Raw genomic sequence first — 21,193 nt, 5'->3', positions numbered from 1 at the left:
CCAGTCAAAAGATATATGATACGCTTGTCACCTCTTATGTCTAGTTTGAACTTGATAATGTGTGTGGAACAAAAATCTCCTTTGCCCATATGAACTCCTTTCTTTCATCATATGCTGATGAGTACATTGATATGACCTTTCTTTATGCTCCAACTCAAACTTGCATGCACACTTACCTTTTTTCATGTAGGACCATCAAATGATGGGCACTAAATTTATCCCTTTTCACAATCATATAACATAACTACTATACATAAGACATATCAAAACTTTGTGACATATAATTATGAACACCAAACAAATTATTAACATGACATGACTCAAAATACATATCAATCTATCATTAGCTCTTGTCCTCTACACAAATTCTCTAGCTCAAAGCAATTATAAACCATAAAATCATAGTATCTAAAGTACACAACATGTTAATTACATGCTATGGACCAATAATATAGTGTTACCATCCCCCATACACCTTATTCACATGGGCTTTGCGTGATCAAAGTGGGCACTACCTTTTTTGCCATTGGATTAATTTTCCTTTTGATGTCTAGTGTTGTAGGCTAGACTCTTCCTTTTTACTTGTTCTTGGTTCCCTAGATTCTTCTATTTATATGAACATAAGCATCAAAATTCCTCCTAAACTATACCCACGTGTGCCCTAAATCACACCACAAGGCATCTTCTTGTACCCCCCCTATCAAAATTAAGAACACCCATGGTAGTGGGACCCTTTTCATCTAGATTCTTATGCTAAAGGTAATGATAATTTGATAATTGATGGATGTATTGTAAGAGTATTCCCCCCTTGTTTTATCTTCACCCCATGCCCCCCTAGCTATATATATACCACTTCCCATACCTCCCCATTCACTCATCCATCCACCTCTAAACATTTGTTTAGCTTTTATACAGCTTGAGAAAAAAAAAACAACACAAACCAATCCTTTTTAATACCCTAACACTCCGTCTAGTAAAGAAAAATCAACAAAACTAAAAGATGTCAGGAGTGTGGGTGTTCAAGAACAATGGTGTGATTCGTTTGGTGGAGAACCCTCAGGCCGACCAGGGTGGAAGTGATCAGGCAAGACCAAGGAGGAAGGTGCTCGTACATCTTCCTACCGGAAGAGTGATTTCATCATACCAAACCCTTGAACCAATTCTTAAAGATCTAGGGTGGGAGCATTACTTTGGAGGTGATCCTGATCTCTATCAATTCCATAAGAGATCTTCTATTGATTTGATATCACTTCCTAGGGAGTTCTCCAAGTTTAGCTCGGTCTACATGTACGACATTGTTGTTAAGAACCCTAATGTCTTCCAGGTTCGCGACATGTAGCTCCTATATATCTACATGGACTACCATCAATCAAAGCTACCTACTTATCGTCTCTACACAATTAGTTAGGGTTTGTGCTTGCATGTAAGTATACATAAGCATTGCTTGTTTGATTTTGCGCACTTTTTCGTGTCCCTTTTAAGGAGTGTTTAAGGTTTTCTTCAAGAGTGATGGAGTATTTTTCATGTTTGCAAAATTTTCATTTCATCCAAAGAAGCAAGAAATTTATGTGTACCATGGAGGTACACTTAATTATATCACACCTGATTTATGTATTTCTCGGTTATTCAATATATATCGATCAAATTTCAAAGTAAGATCACATTACATTTAAGCTTCTCGGATGTAAGATTTCTTGTAAGATTTTTATTTCCTTCTTATAGATAGATGTTTCAATTGCTTTGGTTTGTTTCGACTCTTGTAAGTTTGTTATACTAGCTAGCTCCTTGCGTTTCTCTTCGAATCCATGCAAGCTTATTGTATATTATTAATTTATATTAAAAATTAAGAAATCACAACAAGATTAACGCTCCATATATCTATTCTTATGATTTTATAAGTGCTTTATTTGAGGATTATATATACTAAATCTCATAATTCTTTGTGATTTAATTAATTTTATAGAATCAGATAAATATGAAACACGTACCCTACCATGCACGTACTAATTAAGCAGAGAATTAAAATCATATGATTCTCATAATAGTTTATAATTTCTTCTGCTTTTTTAATACGAAGTATATTGTTTTAGGGTATTAAGTGTAGAACCTTCTATGGAACCTTCTTATTCTTAAGCAACTAAGTGTTAAATTATATTGAACAAGTTGAGAAGTGGGTCGATGTTTTTATTGAGCCCCACTTTATGTGTTATGATAGTTTTATAGGTGTACATGGAATGAAAATATTAGGCTAAAACTACTTGAGTACTTAATTGTACGGTGCATGGTTTCAAGATTTTTTTGTATTTTCAACGTGATGCTAATTGGTATGGGGATATGGTGGTGGGGTGAAGTGGAGGAGAGATGTAGTCGTCGGGAGGTGGTGAAGGGCAACCGAGTGGTGATGGTGGTCATTCACAACCATCATCGGGCTTTGTAGGCTTGTGAAGGCTAAGTAGTGGACTAGTGGTGGTGGTGGTTATGGGGAGTAACTAGAATAGAGTCGGGGTTGTGTGTGAAGAGATTAATTAAATGGTCAAAAGAATGGGACGTGCTTCCTTTATATATTCGCCTTTTTTGTCACCGCTTTTCTTGCATATTAATCACATTATTATTTGATTTGCTATGGTGAAGTCGGCAAGTTCGTTTTGCCTTGATGACTAGAATAATTATTCGATAAGAAATGTGAGGTTATGACACTCAATAAAGCGTGTTTTCAAGAAAAAGTTTAAAAGTTAGATATTATTGGCCTAGTCCAAGCAATTGTCATGATACATCATTTTTGAGATAGTATGACTATTTGGGTTAATGTCATTATCATGTAGATGATGTCATGCGGTGAGTTATAAGAGATTAGAAATCATACTCATATTTCGTAATACATATATGTGAAAATTAGAATTGTATTATTATTTCATTTATTTGCTAATAACCTCCTTTTCTTAAACTCTTAAACAATATTCACCCACATTTATTTCATCCATGACAATTTGGTAGAGTCCCATAATCTTAAGTTTTTATATTTAAAAAAAAAAATCATAATTACTGTAAATCAATATTATTGCCTCCATACCTATTAGGACATACACATAAATTTGTATTTTAGATTGGCTTAATATAATACAAACTAGATTCAATTGTCAATTAGTATAATTGTAGTTAAAAGTTTAATTTTTATATTGTAGTTAGAAGTTTAATTTTTATATATGATCAATTATTAACTGTCAGACGTTGACATCCTCTAATTTAGAACACAAACAAAAAGAAACGAAAAAGGTAAAGAAAAGAAGATAAAGACCTGTTCAAGTGGGGTACTGCATTGTGATTGGCTGTTGGTCAAGATTTAAACTCCCAGAAGTGTGGATATGGAAAAAATCCTTAATCCTTATCCAGTTGTATTTCAATTTGAATTCTAATAATAATAATAATAGTAATAGTAATAACAATAATAAGAAGTTGTTGGTTTTAATTTGTACTCCATATGTAGCTGTAGTTTTCTGGACATGCAAATAGTGGCTGGGGTCATTCAATAATTGTGGGTCCGAACCAACAGAAATGGGTCTTCACGTGAACACTATCACGGCTGCCCTGAAAAGTCCTTACTTGCAATTTCAAGATATCTTTTAATTGTTATAAGAGCCTGTTTTGTTTAGCTTAAGTTCAGTTTAGTTTAACTCCAATCAATTTAGTTCAATTCAGCTCTAATAAGTTCAGTTCAGTTCAGTTCAGTTTATCTTTATATCTAATAATATTATTAATGATAATTTAAGCCAAATTTCATACTTTTTAGCATATATTACAAAAACTATAATAATAACAACTTCAGTTCAGTTCAGTTCAGTTCAATTCAATTCAGTTCAGCTCTAATCAATTCAATTCAATTCAGTTCAGCTCAACTCAGTTCAATAAATTAAAAAAGACCTTAATATATACTCGGGTGTATATAAGTTGTTTTTTTTATTTTTATTTATTCATATGATTACTTACTTATACCATATACCTAAGTGTTCGGCTCGTTTGTTCATTTGGAGAATTATTTGGATACTTTGTTTTTTTTTTTTTCATTGAGAGCTTTAAGTGATCATACAAACGGATCTTGGACGTGAGTGTAAAATCGTGCATGTATCTACCTTTTGCCTCTTTGTTAGTCTTACCTATTTCTAATGATGACCTTTTTAAACTATTGTATGTTATAAATTCCGCAACAAATTGTATATATAAACGTGCGTGTTGCATAGAAGATCTATTAAATAAACTAATAGAGTATAAAACATATTCCTGGATCTCAACCATTAGTTTAAGCTTTTGGTTGAATTGGTCCACTAACATGGTATCGGAGCCAACGTGACACAAAGGTCACGCGTTCGAATCTCATCTGCCCCTCCTTTAAAGTGGAATTAATTCGCACCAGGTATGGGTGTTTAAGCTTTTGGTTGAGTTGGTCCAATAACATAAACAATATAGCATCATTAATTATCCTTTATTTAAATTTTAAGGTGAAAAGACTCTTAAACTTGATAGTGTAAGGAATATCAAGATATTTTTGTAAAGGTATTCAATTGAAAAGTTGATTCTTGTTTGATATTTTATAGAGGATAACTAGATAGCATGTTATAGCAAAAATTATAAATCATTCTAGTTTAAACCTTAAAGAATAAAGATAGGAAATGCACTTGAAATAAAGTTAAAAAGAAAATGCATCAATTTGAGTTTGACAACATTTTTAGACAACATGAGTTCTATATTGAGAAGGGATGTCAGAGATGAGAAGTGGCAAGCAAAACAAAGGAGCTGCTCTTCTCACTATTGGATTGGAGGTTGGATCATCTCATTTAAGTTTTTTTTTTTTTTTTTTTTTTTTTTTTTTTCGAGGGGTAGTTATTAAGTTCATTATTGCTGAAAAGGGCTACTCAAACTAGTTACTGTAATTTGTACTTCTGAGTTGTGATAAAATATGGATGCACACTAAAGTTTAATGGGACCAAATATAATGCGGAGTAAATTAAAACAAATTAAAATTTCCATAAATTACATACATATACTTGATTACATTGCAAATTGTACTCAATATTTTGGTGGAAAACTTACTCCACACCTACACTTGTACTTAAGATGAGCATTTATGGGGGCAGGATTTAAACCTTCAAGCTATAATTAAAAATATAAATAAATACTTAATCATTGTGACATATAAAATTCTATATCAATATTTAAGATAATAATTTTTTTAAAATTTCGATGATCACTTCATAAAATTACTTGAGGTCGAGCCCTCATGAGCCCTAAAATGAAGATCCTCCCCTTTATTGAGTACTACTTCCCAATGTTGTGGGAGCTCTTAGCTCACTATCCAATAACTTCGGTAGAACACTACTCCGTATTATTTCTACACCCAAAGATGATGTATGCATGCTATTTATAGTTCTACATATTGGTCCATGCACTTTCTTCACCAAACTTACTAGTGTTTCCATCATAATATATCTTGTGTCAATCCTTTAAGAATGTTTCATGCACTTTCTTTGTCTCATTTATAGATCTTTCTGTACAATGCTATTTTTTGCCTCGCATTTTCACCATTTCTAGATTCTTCTAAAAGCATTTCGTTTTCTAAAATTACTCCTACAAGTTGAAAACCAAGATATTTGTGATATCACCTAAACTATCACCATTTAATTTTAAACACATGTGATATCACCTAAAGTATTCACCATTTAATATGCTGATGTCTAGTAAAGACTTATCTTAGAGTAAGTGAAATTTCAACTTAAAGGATAATTATGTAATTCCACCCATAATAAATTCGTTTTAAATTTAATCTGCGAATCTTAATCTTTTATTAGGTCACAAGATCGAGGCTAAGGGTTGTAATTCGAACTCACCACTTAATGACCAAATAGTCACTCATATTTTAGGTCTTTTCTTCAAACAACTATATGTCTATATATGCTTGTCTATGATGAATCACTTTGGCACACCACATATATGTATGGACCTATCAAATGATGGATACTCATCTTCATAATTTATTATTTAAACTTATATTCTCTTTAATCCACTATTGAGAAAAGAATCAAGATATGAAAAGGTAATGACCCTACCAATTCATTTATTGGATTAAAAAGCTAAAATCTAACTTTTGTGGTTAAAGGATATTTGTGAATCCAACTGTATAAGTGGTCCAGTTCCATATCATTCTTGTAATGGCACTTTCAACCCAAGAATGAGAAGATAGGTTTAGAATTGTCCATGAAAAAACAGAAAAAGATTGCAATATCTTTTTCTTTTATTTTGGGAGTGGATGTTAGAGATGAGGGGAGGTGGCAAAAAGCGACCCCTTTTTTTACAGTTGGATTGGAAGCTTGACTCTTTGACTACTTGAGCATCTTGAAATTGTCTTCGACACTTCTTGACCATATTCACTTACTATTTTTTCTTAAAAAGACCAATACATTTAAATGAAAAAAGTTCAAAATGATCAATAGTAAAAATAAAAAAAAAATAAAAAAATAAAAAAAACACTAGTTTTGTGATTGTAATTGGACAAATTATATATTTTACAAGAATTGTTTTCAAAAAATCAACTAGAATGAGTCTTGTTAAAAATAAATAATAAAAAAAGGGAGAAATATTTAAACTCATTCTAATAGGGAAATCAATTAAATTAAATGAGAAAACTTATGGGATTATCAAGAGAAAGGTGGGAAAAGATCAAGGAATGAGAGTCAAAAGTGGGTAATGATAAGGAAAAAAGGTGCACAAGGAGCAAACATAGGGTAGTATTTTTTTTATTTATAACTATAGAAACAAACGGCCAGAAAATTTTATCACTACTCATTATCTATTTTACATGGTTTTTAATGCACATTTTAAATTAGCTTACATTTTAAATAAGCTTGTATGGTTTTATTGTGCATTTGCCATGTTTTACTCTTAGCAAAATAAGACTAACATATTGGTTTATGGTTATGAAAAACTTCAAAGCCTGAGATATATTTGTTGCAAAGACTTGATGGTCAAGCTTGCCTCTTAATAGATGAATTTCGTTGATGACTGATCAAACAAGAGTAGCAATTATACAAGGTCCAATCTCATTATTGATGGCAGCAACCTGTGCTTCTGGTCATATGCATATACATCCACATATATGGTGCATATACATAACTTACAAGTAAACTGATTTTATATCAAAAAACTACAATATCATGAGGAACAAATTTTAAGGACAATTCATATTCCAACTTACAAGGGTAGTAAAATTCTACTAGATGAAACATCCCTTACTTCAATTTGTGCAGTTATTGATCGAATGCCAACATATACATATATCATACTACAAAACAGGAGCTATGTTACTAGATATGATTCCTTCAGGGCAAAAAAATAAAAAGTAAAAAATGCTACTAGATATGAAACCTGAACTGATTATGTCAGTACTAATACTAATACAGTAATAACAGAACATGCATAGGATTCAACCTTAATTAGTATATTATAGCCATCCTCTCCCTGGTCCATTGCCAAAATATGGATTTATGCAGCAGTAGGCTTGAAGTGAAATTCATCGATTGTAGAGTATATTAAGCCTTCATCCTCCAAACATGGGATGGATTCCCTAAGAACAGCAGGAAAACAACAGGTCATATGTTATGACTAATGAGGCATGCTTCTCATCTTTTAATTTTATATCTACAAACTACTTTAGAGGGGTAAGGGGATTGTGTAAGAGAAGTAATGATAGAGAGAAGGATTACATGAGCTTCTCCACTGGAATCTTTAAATGCCGAGCAATTTCATCCCTGTGTACACCCTTTTCTTGGGCCCTAAAAGAATGCAAATTTTCAGTGAAACAGCATATAAAGCGCCAATGTGATTAGGCATGAAGCAGTACCAAAGGGACTTTGATTTGCACATAAAACTAGAAATGTGAATTATTTAACTTGCAAAGAAACATTCCCACATATTATGGAAAAAAGAGGATAGAAAGTAGCACAATTGAAGCATCAACAGAAAAATGGAACAAACATCTATCTAGACAACGAAACTTGCAGTCCAAAACATGAAAAGATAAGGGATTTTAAAGTGATTCACAACTTACAGGCTTGAAGATTGCATTAAATAATCAAGTATCCTCTGATCAATGTCTTTTAAGCCATCAACACTCATTTGCATTGAGAACTGTAGTAGAAAAAGAATAATTAGAAAAAGTGCAAGATAAATTAGAGCAAGCAAGCTGATAACAATCATTGGTGTCTCAAGTTTACTTGATTAGGTGGAGATGAGTGAATTCCATTGGATTCAACTTTGACTGGAGTGCTATGCGATGATTCCATTGTCTGACCTTGAGTGAGGGAGTCCCCTTTCTGCTTAAGTACAAATAAGTACATGCAAAGTGAGATTAAATTCGCACTGCAAATACAATATTCCTGAACTTGTGGAAGCCCTGTGGTGGAGATAAAAATAATCTACCTGTGACTTGTGGTTGACAATATGCTGGTGAATGCACTCTACATGATGGAGGGTAACCTCGTTAAAATTAATGATAGGCCTGCAAGCACCAAATTAGTCACCAGATTGCCATACAATTACAAACTATAATTAACGTCTGGCTAACATTCAATGAATTACAAGTAACAAGACATTTCAGAATGATAGGATTGGCCTAGTGTTCTGAAGGCTGCATTTTTTGAAGGTTATTGCACCCCCTCTTATAAACTTATAAAATTACATGAGCCCTCAGTGAAACATCTAGGCTGCTATTTCTAAAATAAAAATGTTTTATCATGGCTTCCTTCAATTCTTCAAAATTCAAAGTGAAATTAATCAGAATCCACAAACACCACAACAATAAATGAAATCTTGAAAATCAGCAACATTTACCAGAAACAAATTTTGTGCCTGCATAACCTATTACAGTATAACTATTAGGCCATAAACTTGTTTCAATACCTTGGCGAAAAGTTAAACACTCATTTAATTTAAAATTCACCCTGTTCCATGACAAGGGCCAATAACAAACAAGCATCTTCAAGGATGTACTAAGCAACAATATGAAAAAAGTCAATAATCACTTGAACAACAAGAAATAACAAACAAGCATCTTCAAGGATGTACTAAGCAACAATATGAAAAAAGGCAATAATCACTTGAACAACAAGAAGTTATTTCTGCAATTTTTAATGCAACAAACTTATATTATTAAGCCATTATAATTGTTTACACAAAATTTTGCTGTCCTCAATTAACTACAAGGCGAGAATGTGAGATCACCATATAGTAACATGATTTAAAAAATTAAAGGAATATGAAAAAAGGATTTTAAGACATACCGCATGTTAAACACAGCTATTTCATTGTAGCCTCTGGTGTTCCTTAAGTGACCAACTAGCCGAAAATACATGCCCTCTCTGTTGCAAACAAAACCATCTCACCATTAGGCATTGAGGCAAACAACAAGACACAACAAATTTAAGTCATTTACTTACTCAATAACCTCCATTTGCTTCCTATCGAAAGGTTCATTCAGCCTGGACAGAAATTGAGCAAGAATGTAAAACATTAACAAGTCAAGCAAGAAAGACAAACAAGACCTTCACACCATTAGAATTCACCAATTCAAACACAACCCTCATTCAAAATACAGATACTACAGATTACTCAAAAGTGTTGAGCTCAATTCTTAAAAATGAAAATAATCATTTCATCTTCATGTTGACACAAATGATTAAAAAAAGCATGTTATATCATTGAAAAACTCAAACCAATGGAATGGAAAACGTTACCATCTTTTACATCCAATACGTCCAGTTCCATCATCAAGGGTGAACGATACATCAGTCACCTTTTCTGTTTTATCAAGTACCATTCCCACCAATTTAACCTGGAACCATTAAACAATTGACCAAAAATAATCTCAAATGTTGTAAGCATACAAGAATAGAACATGTAAATTCAACAATTTAGATAATGTGAATCACCTTACTCCAAAAGGTGACTTTAAATCCTTAAACAATCCTAACATCAAACTTGTCCTTATCCCAATAGGTAAAATTATAAAATGTTGATATATAAAAAACTATACATCGAAACAATTTTAAGATCCTACATTTTTATGAATTTTCTTGTATTATAATATAATCACCAACATTGGTTAAAATGGAGTATATATGAATAGCCTTACAATATTCGTACAAGCTAAGAAGCGCACACAACACTTGCTGCCTTGCCGAACCAAATTCTAGAAGTATTAGTTACAAGGATGTTCTTAGTATTTTTACTCATGTTCACTTAGGATTCAATTTGATACTAAAAGGCTAAGACCAAAATTACTTTCTTTAACATTTCAAAACACATACTTATAAAACATACAGCAAAAAAATATACGTAAACCTTCTAATAGTAGGTTGACTTCAAAATATAAATGTTCCATAAAAGTCATTTACATCTATCACATAACATTTTTTTTTACCTAAAACATTTCCAATATTTTTTTTTTTAAAAAATAGCAACTATAATTCAATATATATCACAAATCAATCTTAAAATCTTCAACATATTGCATCAGAAAGAAAAAACAGCAATTTGCAATTCAATTCAAATCAAAAACCCTAGATCAATCAAAAATTCAATTCCAAAATTTTCAGCTTGAGAAGCAAAACTGAGTAATCATGCATAAAATCAACAAAAAATTTAGACAATAATGAGGAAGAAATGTTACGTTGGTGACATCGACGCCGTCGAGGTTGAAACTGGATTTATCGTAGGCGTTGGAGTGAGAAGCTTGGCTGATTTGCTTCACTGTTACTGGAATTGTTCCCTGCGGATCTCTACTCTGCTCATCCAAAATCAAAATCAAAATCAATATTAAATAATTCCATAATTAAATGAAAATAATTGGGAAAAAAATCGCGAAAAAAGGGGATTAGGTTATACTTTAGCAGGAGAAGGAGTGGAATCAGATTGAGTGAATTGAGAAGATGAGAAACCATTGTCGTACTGGCTTTGAGAGAACATCATCTTGATATTTTAGAGAGAGAAAGTTATTCTTGAGAGAGAAAGAGTGAGTTTGGGAGTTTGAATTGAAATGGGGGAAAATGGTGGAGGAGAGGGTTATTTATGCCATAGAGGTAAGTGGATGTTTTTAGCGCCATTTTTTGTTGGTTTTCCCGCCTTTTCTGTTTTTTTCTTGTTGATGATGAAGATTTTAAAAACCTCCCTTTTTCTTTTTCTTTTATTAGGGGTTAGATTGATGCTCCTCTCCTTTCTTTCGCTCTGAAAAGGGTAAAGGTTTTTTCATTTGCGGTTGAAAAGAGTTGACGAAACTAAAAAAAATGGTGAGATTAAATGAAGTATTTGTGAAAGTAAAGTTGTGGTCCCTATAACAAAAAAAATAATATCGGGTCAAATCTAAAGAAATAAACTAAAAAGGGAAATAAGACAAACATTAAGGGGATGGAAAGAATATAGAGTACTTCATAGTATAGAGTTATCATTCTAAAATTTCAAAAAATAAAGATAAAATGGAAAATGTGTTCTGTACACCAGGGGATATTTGCTCAATTATTGAATGAGCGAAAATTAATAAGCAAATAATCCCGGGTGTATATGGAAATATGGAATGATAGGTTCATAGGAGTGTAAGTACTTTACAAAGCCGGTTAAGTTTGATCCATTTCATAGCAAGTTTAGGGCAATTGTGTTCAGCTTTCAGATCATTCTTAGGTTGGGTAAACAAATTTTGTCATGTTTGTGTGCACAACATTGAACGCGGCAAGAACTGAGGATACATGTCAAGGCACTTAAAAATGTGACCTTTTAAAAGAGTTCTAGGTATGCTGATAGAATTGCATATTCCCAAATTTCCAATACTTTATCTACGAAACATGAAGAGCAATTCATAACTCCGTAAATGCAGTAACCAGTAGTTGGTAAAACCAAGTCGTAAACAGTCTGATTTCTGGAAAGTTTGGGGATTATAGGAGCATTGTGCTCCAGGTGGAACACATCCTGCCTTGGGGTGCACAGTGATCGGTGGGACTAAGTCCATTAGTCTAGTATACATGCATTGACATACAAAATCAAAGACTTAATTGATTAGTGTGGCCAATGGTAACAATTATGCAACTCCAAGAAAATTATTTACTCAACCATCAAAACCGGTTGAATTATGAGCGTTTCTTGTGAACTACAAAGTGAGCATTTGCTTGATAAAGAGATCAATTCTATCAGATTTTAAATGATTCCTACTACTTTTCATGTCAAATTCAAAAGTACAAGGATCCAGACTCGTCTTCAAAAACACGGCATCCCTGGTGTGAAATCCAAGTATCCAACTTCAACTTTCTTTACGTCCAACCATGGCACTTCTCTAGCTGATAACTTTAGAAACCACACCAGCACCAACTGTTCGACCTCCCTCCCTCAAAGCAAATCTTTGCCCTGTTCGAAGACAATGAGTTAGTGCTACTACATCAGAGGAATATAATTTTATTTAACATAACAAGAACCTGACAAAGTTAAAGTATTCAAACAAGAGCAGAACCAACTATCTAGTTTATCACTAATGATTTTTTGGAATAGAAATTTGTTAAGCAGGCTTCATTGACTCCATGTATCACTGGATTCTGCTAGATTCATCACATACTCCTGAGATCTCCAGAAGTAACCAACATTTCATTAAATTAAATCACTAAATCCAAGAAGCATGACTCGTAAAGTATACACTCTCTTTAATCACTCAGCACTCACAAAGGTCCATATGGGCGGGTTTCCCAAGTGAAAGTTGTCAGCAAACAGCTCAATCAAAGATCAAAAATCACATAATCTCTTCTTACTACAATGGTCAGAACCTCAGAACAAAGGGCAAGGTTACGAAAATTTCCATTGCAGATATACAGTATTGAGTTTTGCAAAAAAGAACATACATCTTTGACTCCTATCAAGCCACTTACTAATCCAAGAGAACATCGTACAATTAATTCGATAATAGTCACTCTCCCAAATCCAAATTTCTGGTAAAAACTCATCCTCTCATCGGGGAAAAAGAGAGGGGACAGAGAAAGTTTAAAAAAAGAGGCTGCAATTTTCATAATACAATTTTTGTCACAAACTACTGTTTCTGTGCAGCATTTTAACTAACTTGTCACTATTTACAGTTCTTTTTTCTTTTTTTTGGGAACAAAAGTTTTAATTTACAGCTCATCAAACTAAAGTCCACTTTTATTGCTTATTTATTCTACCACGTACAGAAATTCAGAATGGCTATAGCTAGCCAAACTAGGATCTAGCCAAACCAATGAGATGAAAAGACAAGCCATTTATATGATTAACAGCCACAGACACTAGCATTGAAGTTACAGTCTTAAACCAAACCACACAACATCATAGCTTATGCAATGGTACAAAAGAGCTTCATACCTGGTTCAAGAGGAACAGGTGATATCAATTCAAAAGTAGCAGTCACATTGTCACCAGGCAAAACCATCTTTACTTCTTCTGGCAACTCAATTTTGCCAGTAACATCTGCTGTTCTCAAATAGAACTGAGGCCTGTAGTTGGAGACAAAGGCTGTATGACGACCACCTTCATCCTTGGTGAGAACATATATTTCTGCTTCAAACCTTTTGAATGTTTTGCAACTTCCTGGTTTAGCAACCACCTAAAGTAATCAAGAGATAAGAGCACATCAATAGCAGCTTAATGATTTAGTGTCAAGCACAAACTGAAGTTCAGCATTAAAAATGTAGGTAAACACAACTTTGACTTACATTTGGAGAAATAGAAACAAAGAGTATAATATTTCATGAGAAACCATAGCAAGTCCAAGCATTTTGCTAGTCTTACAGGTCCTTCAAATGCCTTGTATAATTTCTTTACTAATTCACATAAATGATAACAAAAAGCGGTAGGTTGAACCAAATATAAAGTATCAAATGCCTTCCATAATTTCTTTCCTTATCCATCCAGTATTTGAATTGGTTTCTTTCCTAATCCATCCTATACTTGGAGTTTTCCCCTTTAAGACATTAGGAACTCAACTATTATCTTTAGTGTGATGCCATTTGAGCAATTAAGGTATGGTTATAGACTTATAGTTGCCTTGCTTCTCATTAGTACCTTGTAAATGGCTAAGCATCTATGGCCCCATGAGTATGACATTATCCTTGACTTATGAAAAGCCCTGAAGTAATCCTCTAATATCATACTGATTATCAGACCCTTATAAGGTCTTTAACACTCATCTTCAATTACGAGTTCATAAACCAAGATTACATCAAAGTTATTTGTATAAAAAAAAAATAAGAATAAGAATAAATAAGCCAGAAAACAGTGTTAAAAATTCAAGTGAAACTATCATCATAGAGGACACGATGTTCTTCTGAAATTATTTTTTTTGTGCGTGTGGGAAGAAAGAGAGGGGGGGGGGGGGGGGGAATTCGGAGTAGAAAGTGAGATGAGAATGTGAGGTTAAAAAAACAGACTAGATCAATGTACCTGTCCTCGCTGTACATCTTCCCTCTTCAGTCCACGCAAAAGAAGACCCACATTGTCTCCAGCCTAGAATATGTTATACATGCAGAATTTTTAGTTCACATAACATAAATAATATAACAAATATCCAAATTGCAAAAATCAACTTTAATAATTTACCTGACCGTGATCCAAAATTTTCTTAAACATCTCCACACCAGTCACCGTAGTTTTCACTGGACCACCCTGTAGTTTAAACAGTAGGATCAAGATAAAACACTAGTTACAGTTTAAAGGAAAGAAAACATCTTCAAGAACATCCACCAAAAGAATTGTAAAGCATGCATAAGTTTTAGGTTTCAAACAGCTCATCATATTATAAAAAGCATAGCAACAAGTTTCAACTGTACCGGCATCAACCCCAAAATCTCTACGTCCTCTCCAACTTTGATCATGCCCTGTTCAACACGACCAGTCACCACTGTTCCACGTCCCTGCGTCAGGAGATAATAAAAATCAGCTTCGCTAATGTAGGCCATCTCACCACTAGTTTACATATAATGAGGTGTCAGCAACAAACCTCAGTTTACGAGAAGGTTAGCAACTTAGCACAGTAACTAATGTCAGTTGCTCTACCAATATTATTTATAGCATTCATGGTATTACACTATTACTGTCTACCTTATAACTCACAAAATAGTAAGCAGTTAAGCACATCCTCACTATGTAACATTCACACGCTCTTCATGTTTAGAATATCAATTTCAAACAATATCAAGTACACACTCATATACCAACTATGCCTAACAATATAACAAGTAAGCAAGCAGCAAATGTCAATAACTCTTTATTCTTTAGAAAAAACCGACATAAGTCTCACGTACCTGAATCGAGAAAACATCCTCAACTGGCATCAAGAAAGGTTTGTCAAGAACACGGACAGGGTCGGGAATATAATCATCAACAGCATCCATGAGCTTCAGGATGGCTTGCCTCCCAATTTCATCATTTGTGCCTTGCAAGGCAGACAAGGCTGAACCCCTAATAATAGGGATGTCATCCCCAGGGAATTTGTAGAAGCTGAGAAGTTCTAAAGCCCCCAAAATATTGCATAAACAGACAAACAAAGTCGTGTTAAAGCAAATTGCTAATACATAGATCATTACTAAAAAAAATCCACTACTTATTTATTTCTGGCAATAATCCTAAAATAGTTCATAAGTTCAAAGTTTTTAAACTTACCACGGAGTTCCATTTCTACCAACTCAATTAACTCTGGGTCATCAACAGCATCCACTTTGTTCAAAAAACAAACCAATGACGGCACACCAACCTACAAGGAAAATGAGAAACAAATTAAAACATTTAGCTAGTTGAATATGACAGTGTCTTACTCCCACCATCCCATGAGTTATATATATCTTATTCATAAGTCCCATAGTAAATAATTTTATTTTCAAATAACTTCTCTTCTCTACTTTTGTTTCTAAAAATTTGGCCCAGCATCCACCCAATTTTTGCTCCATAATTTTTCACTCACCATAAACTCAGTGCAAAATTTAACATAATGCTTGTTCACAAGGCAGAAAGAGTAATATACTATCATGATCAGCAGTGATTCAACCAAAACTTGTATATAATCAGAGAGCATGTACTCCCCGACCTGATGTTTTTCTTCAAATGATGGTCATTCTCTACAAAGACCAGAAAGCCAGCATTTTTCGACTCATTACTAGAATTCTAACCCAAAATTGTGTATTTGTGTTTCAGCAATTTGAATCTTACAAACAACTGTATCCCAGACTCATGTCAATACAAAACCCATAATCAATTAGCTTTTTTTCTTTCATCAGTTTTCTTGTTCTGAAAATGGCATATTGGGACAGCTATACTTCCAATGTACAAGAATATAAACAAGAAATTACATGGGATGCACTGTCTGATGTAAAATAGAAAATGAACAAGAAAGAGGGATGCAGCCCAGTACATAATGCAGATATTCTAACAGTTATTGAAGCACCTGACGAGCAAGTAGAATATGCTCCTTGGTCTGTGGCATGGGCCCGTCAGGAGCAGACACAACAAGAATACCACCATCCATCTGAGCAGCTCCAGTAATCATGTTCTGTTAAATCCAAAACAAATAAATTTTAGCAAGTAAGCAGCAAGAAATGTACATACCTTTACAACTCCTAAACATTACAGATGATGGCTGATTAATAAAATTTTCCTCTGGAATGTAATGTCAAACTCTAAAAGAGATTAAAAAAAGGGGAAATTCCATTGCTAGGCACCGATATATGTTTGTTTCACTGTCTGACACAAAAGACATAAAGAAGAAAACATGTATGAAAGAAAGCCATAAAATAATAGCTTTCAGTAGGGTTTCTTGGCAACAAGAAATTCACAATAATACAAGAACAACTAATGGAAGCAAAGAAGCTAGCAAGAATACCAAGACAAAACTGTTCCAGGTGAACATAAGAAATGGTATATGAAACTTCCAGGAAAACCTATAAAAATATTCTAGTTTCTACTCCTACCTATGGCACCAAAGATGCCAAAGCAAGATTGAAGTCTGGACAAATAAATGTTCATGCTAAGATGGAAAAGAATCATATGTTCCAAAACAAAACTTTTATACCCCTCCCCACCCACCCAACCCACTTCAACAAAAAATCCCTACTTACCTTGACATAATCAGCATGTCCAGGACAATCAACATGTGCATAGTGTCGCTTTTTAGTCTCATACTCTACATGTGCCTGAAAAATCAATTAGTTTGATATTGGATCATAAATATTTTTAGTTGAGTAAAGAGGCACTAAGACAAGAATGCAGTCTGCTAACCGTTGCAATGGTAATTCCTCTCTTCTTCTCTTCAGGAGCTTTGTCAATTTCATCAAAGGCAACAGCCTTGGCATTCCCTTCTTCTGCCAAAACCTATCCAAATAAAGATCACAATTTCAGTCATACATCCTATTTGACCTAGTTATGATAGAGGAAAAATATGAGGCATCTACCAGCAAAGCCAGGAGAGAATAAAGAAGCAAGTCAAAGGAATGAATATAAAAGTAATAGCTCAATCCACCTTAGTGATTGCTGCAGTCAATGTTGTCTTCCCATGATCAACATGTCCAATAGTTCCTACGTTGACATGAGGCTTTCTGTATCATCAAAGAAAGAAAAAACAATTAAGAATCTACAAATAATAAGGAAAGGTAAACTTTTTCAACTGATTATCTTGTTATGTCCCTTTCCTTAATATCTTATGATTCCTTATGATGATTAATGTTAGCCGACCTCAAATCATTTTGGGAAAAAGGGATCACAAACTAAGTAAATAAAATTGATGAGGAACTTGACAACATGAAATTGTTGTTGTGAAATGAAATCAGGAAGTCCTTCATGAATTCTATATCTCAGAGCTAAGTTATCTTTATTCAAGAACTTGACAGCTTGTGGAATGGAGAGCTAATTGGTCAAGACAGCTTAATTTATGCCTCTATATTGTGCAGGTTCGGTTCGGTAAATATAACAAATGTGGCACATGAACCTAATTGCTCTAAATTTCTAGTCATATTCACAACATAACCAAAACTCTAGACATAATTAAGACATGTATCATCTTATCATTAACACGGCTAACAAAGTATGTGGCTATTATAAAAAGTGGAAACGATTAAATAGCTGATGATTCAACTAACACTCATCCATTTATACACTATTTTATAATCGTATAACTCCAACAATATAAAACTCTCTTTCTGCATATGGTACAATATCACATCTTGAACTACTGAACAATCATTATGTTTCAGATGAGCTATACGTTGACTTCAAGAATTTCCAGGTAAATAACAAATCTATTAGGGGTGATTAGTATAACTTGGGTTACATGTTACAGGGATGGCGAGATTTCAGTATAGATAGTCATAAATTGACTTTAACCTTGAAATGCATACTAAAGCAAGCGAAAAAACACTAAATGTCTGAAATGACTTAATTGAAAAATCCAATTAAAATCCTACAAAATGTGTTACCAATAGATCAAATCATTTCAACAAAATAATAAATGCATTTCTTACAATTAACCAAAAATTGCAAAAATACAGTTGATTTCCCAATTTTTTATTAAAATCAACATAACATTTTTTTTCAAAATGAACTATTCAGGCTTGATCTCAAAATGACGAGCTAAAATGATGCACACGGATCATCAACACACAATCAACTTCAAATTCGAAGAATTCATCCACCAAATGTCAGATCATTTCCTACTAACTCAACACAAAAACACACACATTTTCAAACAAAATCAAATCAAAAGAGTAAGAGAAGTCATACGATCGTGTAAAGGTAGCCATAGATCGCAACCATGAGGAGAGAGAAGAAGACTCATTTCTGGAAGCTTGTTCAACAATGGCGGAAGTAGGAGAGAGAAGAGCTCGACAAGCGTTGGAGTAGAAATGGATTTGGTGAGAAGAAGAAGAAAGTAGTCGTTTGGAATTAGGGTTTCGCAGAGCAATTGATGCCATTTTAGGCGATTTGAGGAAGAAGATTGGGGGGAAATGAGGACGGAAGAGGGTTTTAGCCGCACCAGAAAATGGAATCTGAGGGTTTTAGGATTTTGTGTTTTTAGGGGTTTTTCTTTACTTTCGAATGTGGAGGAAGAAGAGTGGTGTGTGGTTTTTGGGCCTTTTTTTGGGCTATCTTTATTATATGAAATGGGCTACTAAGTTTGTTTCTTTATTGGATTGGAGCCCAACCTGGTAAAAAAAAATGATCCGCCAAAGTCGGGTTTATTTTGTCTTGTCACTTAATTAAATTTTCAGGATTTGAAATAAACCGGAAATTTACATTTGGACCAGGTCAAGAAAACTATAAATTTACATTTCTCAACCCTGAGATTGTATTGGTTCTCTCTAGCCTGGTTTGGACCATTTTTCAGTCAAAATTAGTTTTTAAACGACAAATAAATAGATGAAAACAGCTTAAATCAATTCAATTAATAACATACCCCTTACTTAAAACCACACCATCACTAAGCCCCGCCATCTAAGCCATCAAAACGACCATTGCCCAGTCGACCCTTACCAGTTACCACCCAACTCCACCCACCATGTAGAAATTTTTTTTTTTTTTCATCAATTTCGAAATTCATTATACGAATGCACGCATCACGTGCATAAAAAGGCTAATATATGTAATACTACCTCAGTTTTTTTTTTTAGTTGATACGTTTTGACTTTAGCACTATTCACACACTCCTCTTTGACCGTATTTTGTGCTTTATACGTAATGAAAAATATAGTCATGTGAGATATTGTTAGATTTGTCACGATATATATTTTCAAAATATCAACTTTTCATAATTTTTGCTTATCGGTAATTAAATATATGAATGGTTGAAGTTGTGCATTGGTAAATGTAACTAAAGAAACATGTCAACTAAACAGAAACGGAGGAAGTAGAAAGGTAGATATATACTATACCTTCTATATTCTTTCAATATTACAACATACATAGAGTGCACTAGATTCTAGAATGTGGAAAAGGAACAGAGAAGGATAAAATTACAAACTTGTCTATGTGACTACATACATTTAACTAAAGCAATACTAATTTCAGATTAAGGGTATATTAGATATTTGCATTGTGATCAAAATATTTATTTACCTAAAGTGGATATGTTACAATATTTGTGAAGCTTTCTATGAAATTTATCGTTGCAGTACAAAAGGAATGAAAGATGTATATTAAAAAGTGTTCTATTAAGAGAATAGATTTTATATATATATATATATATATATATATATATATATATATATATATATATAGAAAGATAGTCTTTCAAAACGATATATAAAATATAAAGGTTTAAATATTTGTGATAAACGATATATAAAAAAAAGATAGTCTCTCAAAACGATATATAAAATATGGCACACTCTTTTAAGACACCACGTTTTATTTGGAAAAAGCTATGGAATGTGAATGTGCTGCCAAGAGTCAAAGTATTAATGTGGAGAGCCAGCCAGAATGCTATTCCTACTAGGAATGGTATTAGCTCCCGAGTCCCTGGTTATGATCCTACCTGTTATGTGTGCCATCAAGAAGAGGAGACAGTGCTTCATGCTTTAAAAGAGTGTACCCTTGCTCGTGATGTCTGGCATCGCAGTAATTTCAGGTATGTGCAGGAGTTAAATTTTAGAAGTGTGATGGACTGGTGGGAGCATTGCTTGAAGGAATTGGATGAGGTTGAGATTGAGAATGTGATGACTCTTTGTTGGGCGATTTGGGGTGCTAGAAACGCTTTTGTCATGGAAGGAACTCAACCTAATCCAGCTGAAATCGTGGCATATGCAAGCAAAGTGTGCGGGGAGGTGAGGTGTGTGAAAGATCCAATGGTGGTATGAGCAGTCTGCAGGCTGCTGTCCAGCATCCTGTTGTTTGGGTGAAGCCTGCTGAGGGGTGGTTTAAAGTGAATGTTGATGCCGGGCTGCTGGGTCTGGGTTGGGGCCTGTCATTAGAGGCTGTATGGGGGAGGTCTTGGGCTGTGCAGTTCGTCAGTGCAAGGAGAGGTAGGACATAAAGATTGCAGAGGCTAAAGCAGTCTGATTTGGTCTGAAATTTGCTGCAGAAAGGGGCTGCTCTAAGGCGATTATTGAGAGTGATAGTTTGATGGTTGTCCAGGCTTTACGTAGTGCAGGAGGAGGGCAAAGCT

General features: G+C 33.9%; 3 protein-coding genes across 3 annotated transcripts; 1 reads left to right on the top strand and 2 right to left on the bottom strand.

The window, feature by feature from the left end:
• The first annotated feature begins 884 nt into the window (after window positions 1–884).
• Window positions 885–1,751, top strand: LOC145593096 (flowering-promoting factor 1-like protein 2). The gene has a single exon (XM_081649604.1). The coding sequence runs from the start codon at window positions 1,001–1,003 to the stop codon at window positions 1,337–1,339; it is 339 nt and encodes a 112-aa protein (XP_081505730.1). The 5' UTR covers window positions 885–1,000; the 3' UTR covers window positions 1,340–1,751.
• A 5,490-nt stretch (window positions 1,752–7,241) lies between these two features.
• Window positions 7,242–11,069, bottom strand: LOC145593095 (replication protein A 32 kDa subunit A-like). The gene is made up of 10 exons (XM_081649603.1): window positions 10,930–11,069; window positions 10,715–10,828; window positions 9,780–9,877; window positions 9,483–9,524; window positions 9,327–9,404; window positions 8,467–8,545; window positions 8,262–8,360; window positions 8,096–8,175; window positions 7,752–7,820; window positions 7,242–7,612 (listed from the first exon to the last, which is right to left on the bottom strand). The coding sequence occupies exons 1-10, from the start codon at window positions 11,011–11,013 to the stop codon at window positions 7,531–7,533; spliced, it is 825 nt and encodes a 274-aa protein (XP_081505729.1). The 5' UTR covers window positions 11,014–11,069; the 3' UTR covers window positions 7,242–7,530.
• Window positions 11,070–12,067: 998 nt separating this feature from the next.
• Window positions 12,068–19,103, bottom strand: LOC145593094 (elongation factor Tu, mitochondrial-like). Its single transcript, XM_081649602.1, has 12 exons — window positions 18,814–19,103; window positions 17,558–17,633; window positions 17,317–17,409; window positions 17,157–17,231; window positions 16,487–16,591; window positions 15,709–15,799; window positions 15,351–15,556; window positions 14,877–14,960; window positions 14,647–14,712; window positions 14,491–14,553; window positions 13,414–13,654; window positions 12,068–12,435 (listed from the first exon to the last, which is right to left on the bottom strand). Exons 1-12 carry the CDS (start codon window positions 19,002–19,004, stop codon window positions 12,365–12,367), a joined length of 1,362 nt encoding a protein of 453 aa, XP_081505728.1. The 5' UTR covers window positions 19,005–19,103; the 3' UTR covers window positions 12,068–12,364.
• Window positions 19,104–21,193: the final 2,090 nt, after the last annotated feature.

This window comes from Chenopodium album, chromosome 18 (assembly GCF_948465745.1).
Source record: "Chenopodium album chromosome 18, dcCheAlbu1.1, whole genome shotgun sequence".
In the NCBI taxonomy this organism is placed as follows: Eukaryota; Viridiplantae; Streptophyta; class Magnoliopsida; order Caryophyllales; family Amaranthaceae; genus Chenopodium; species Chenopodium album.
This window is presented reverse-complemented; position numbering and strand designations above follow the sequence as displayed.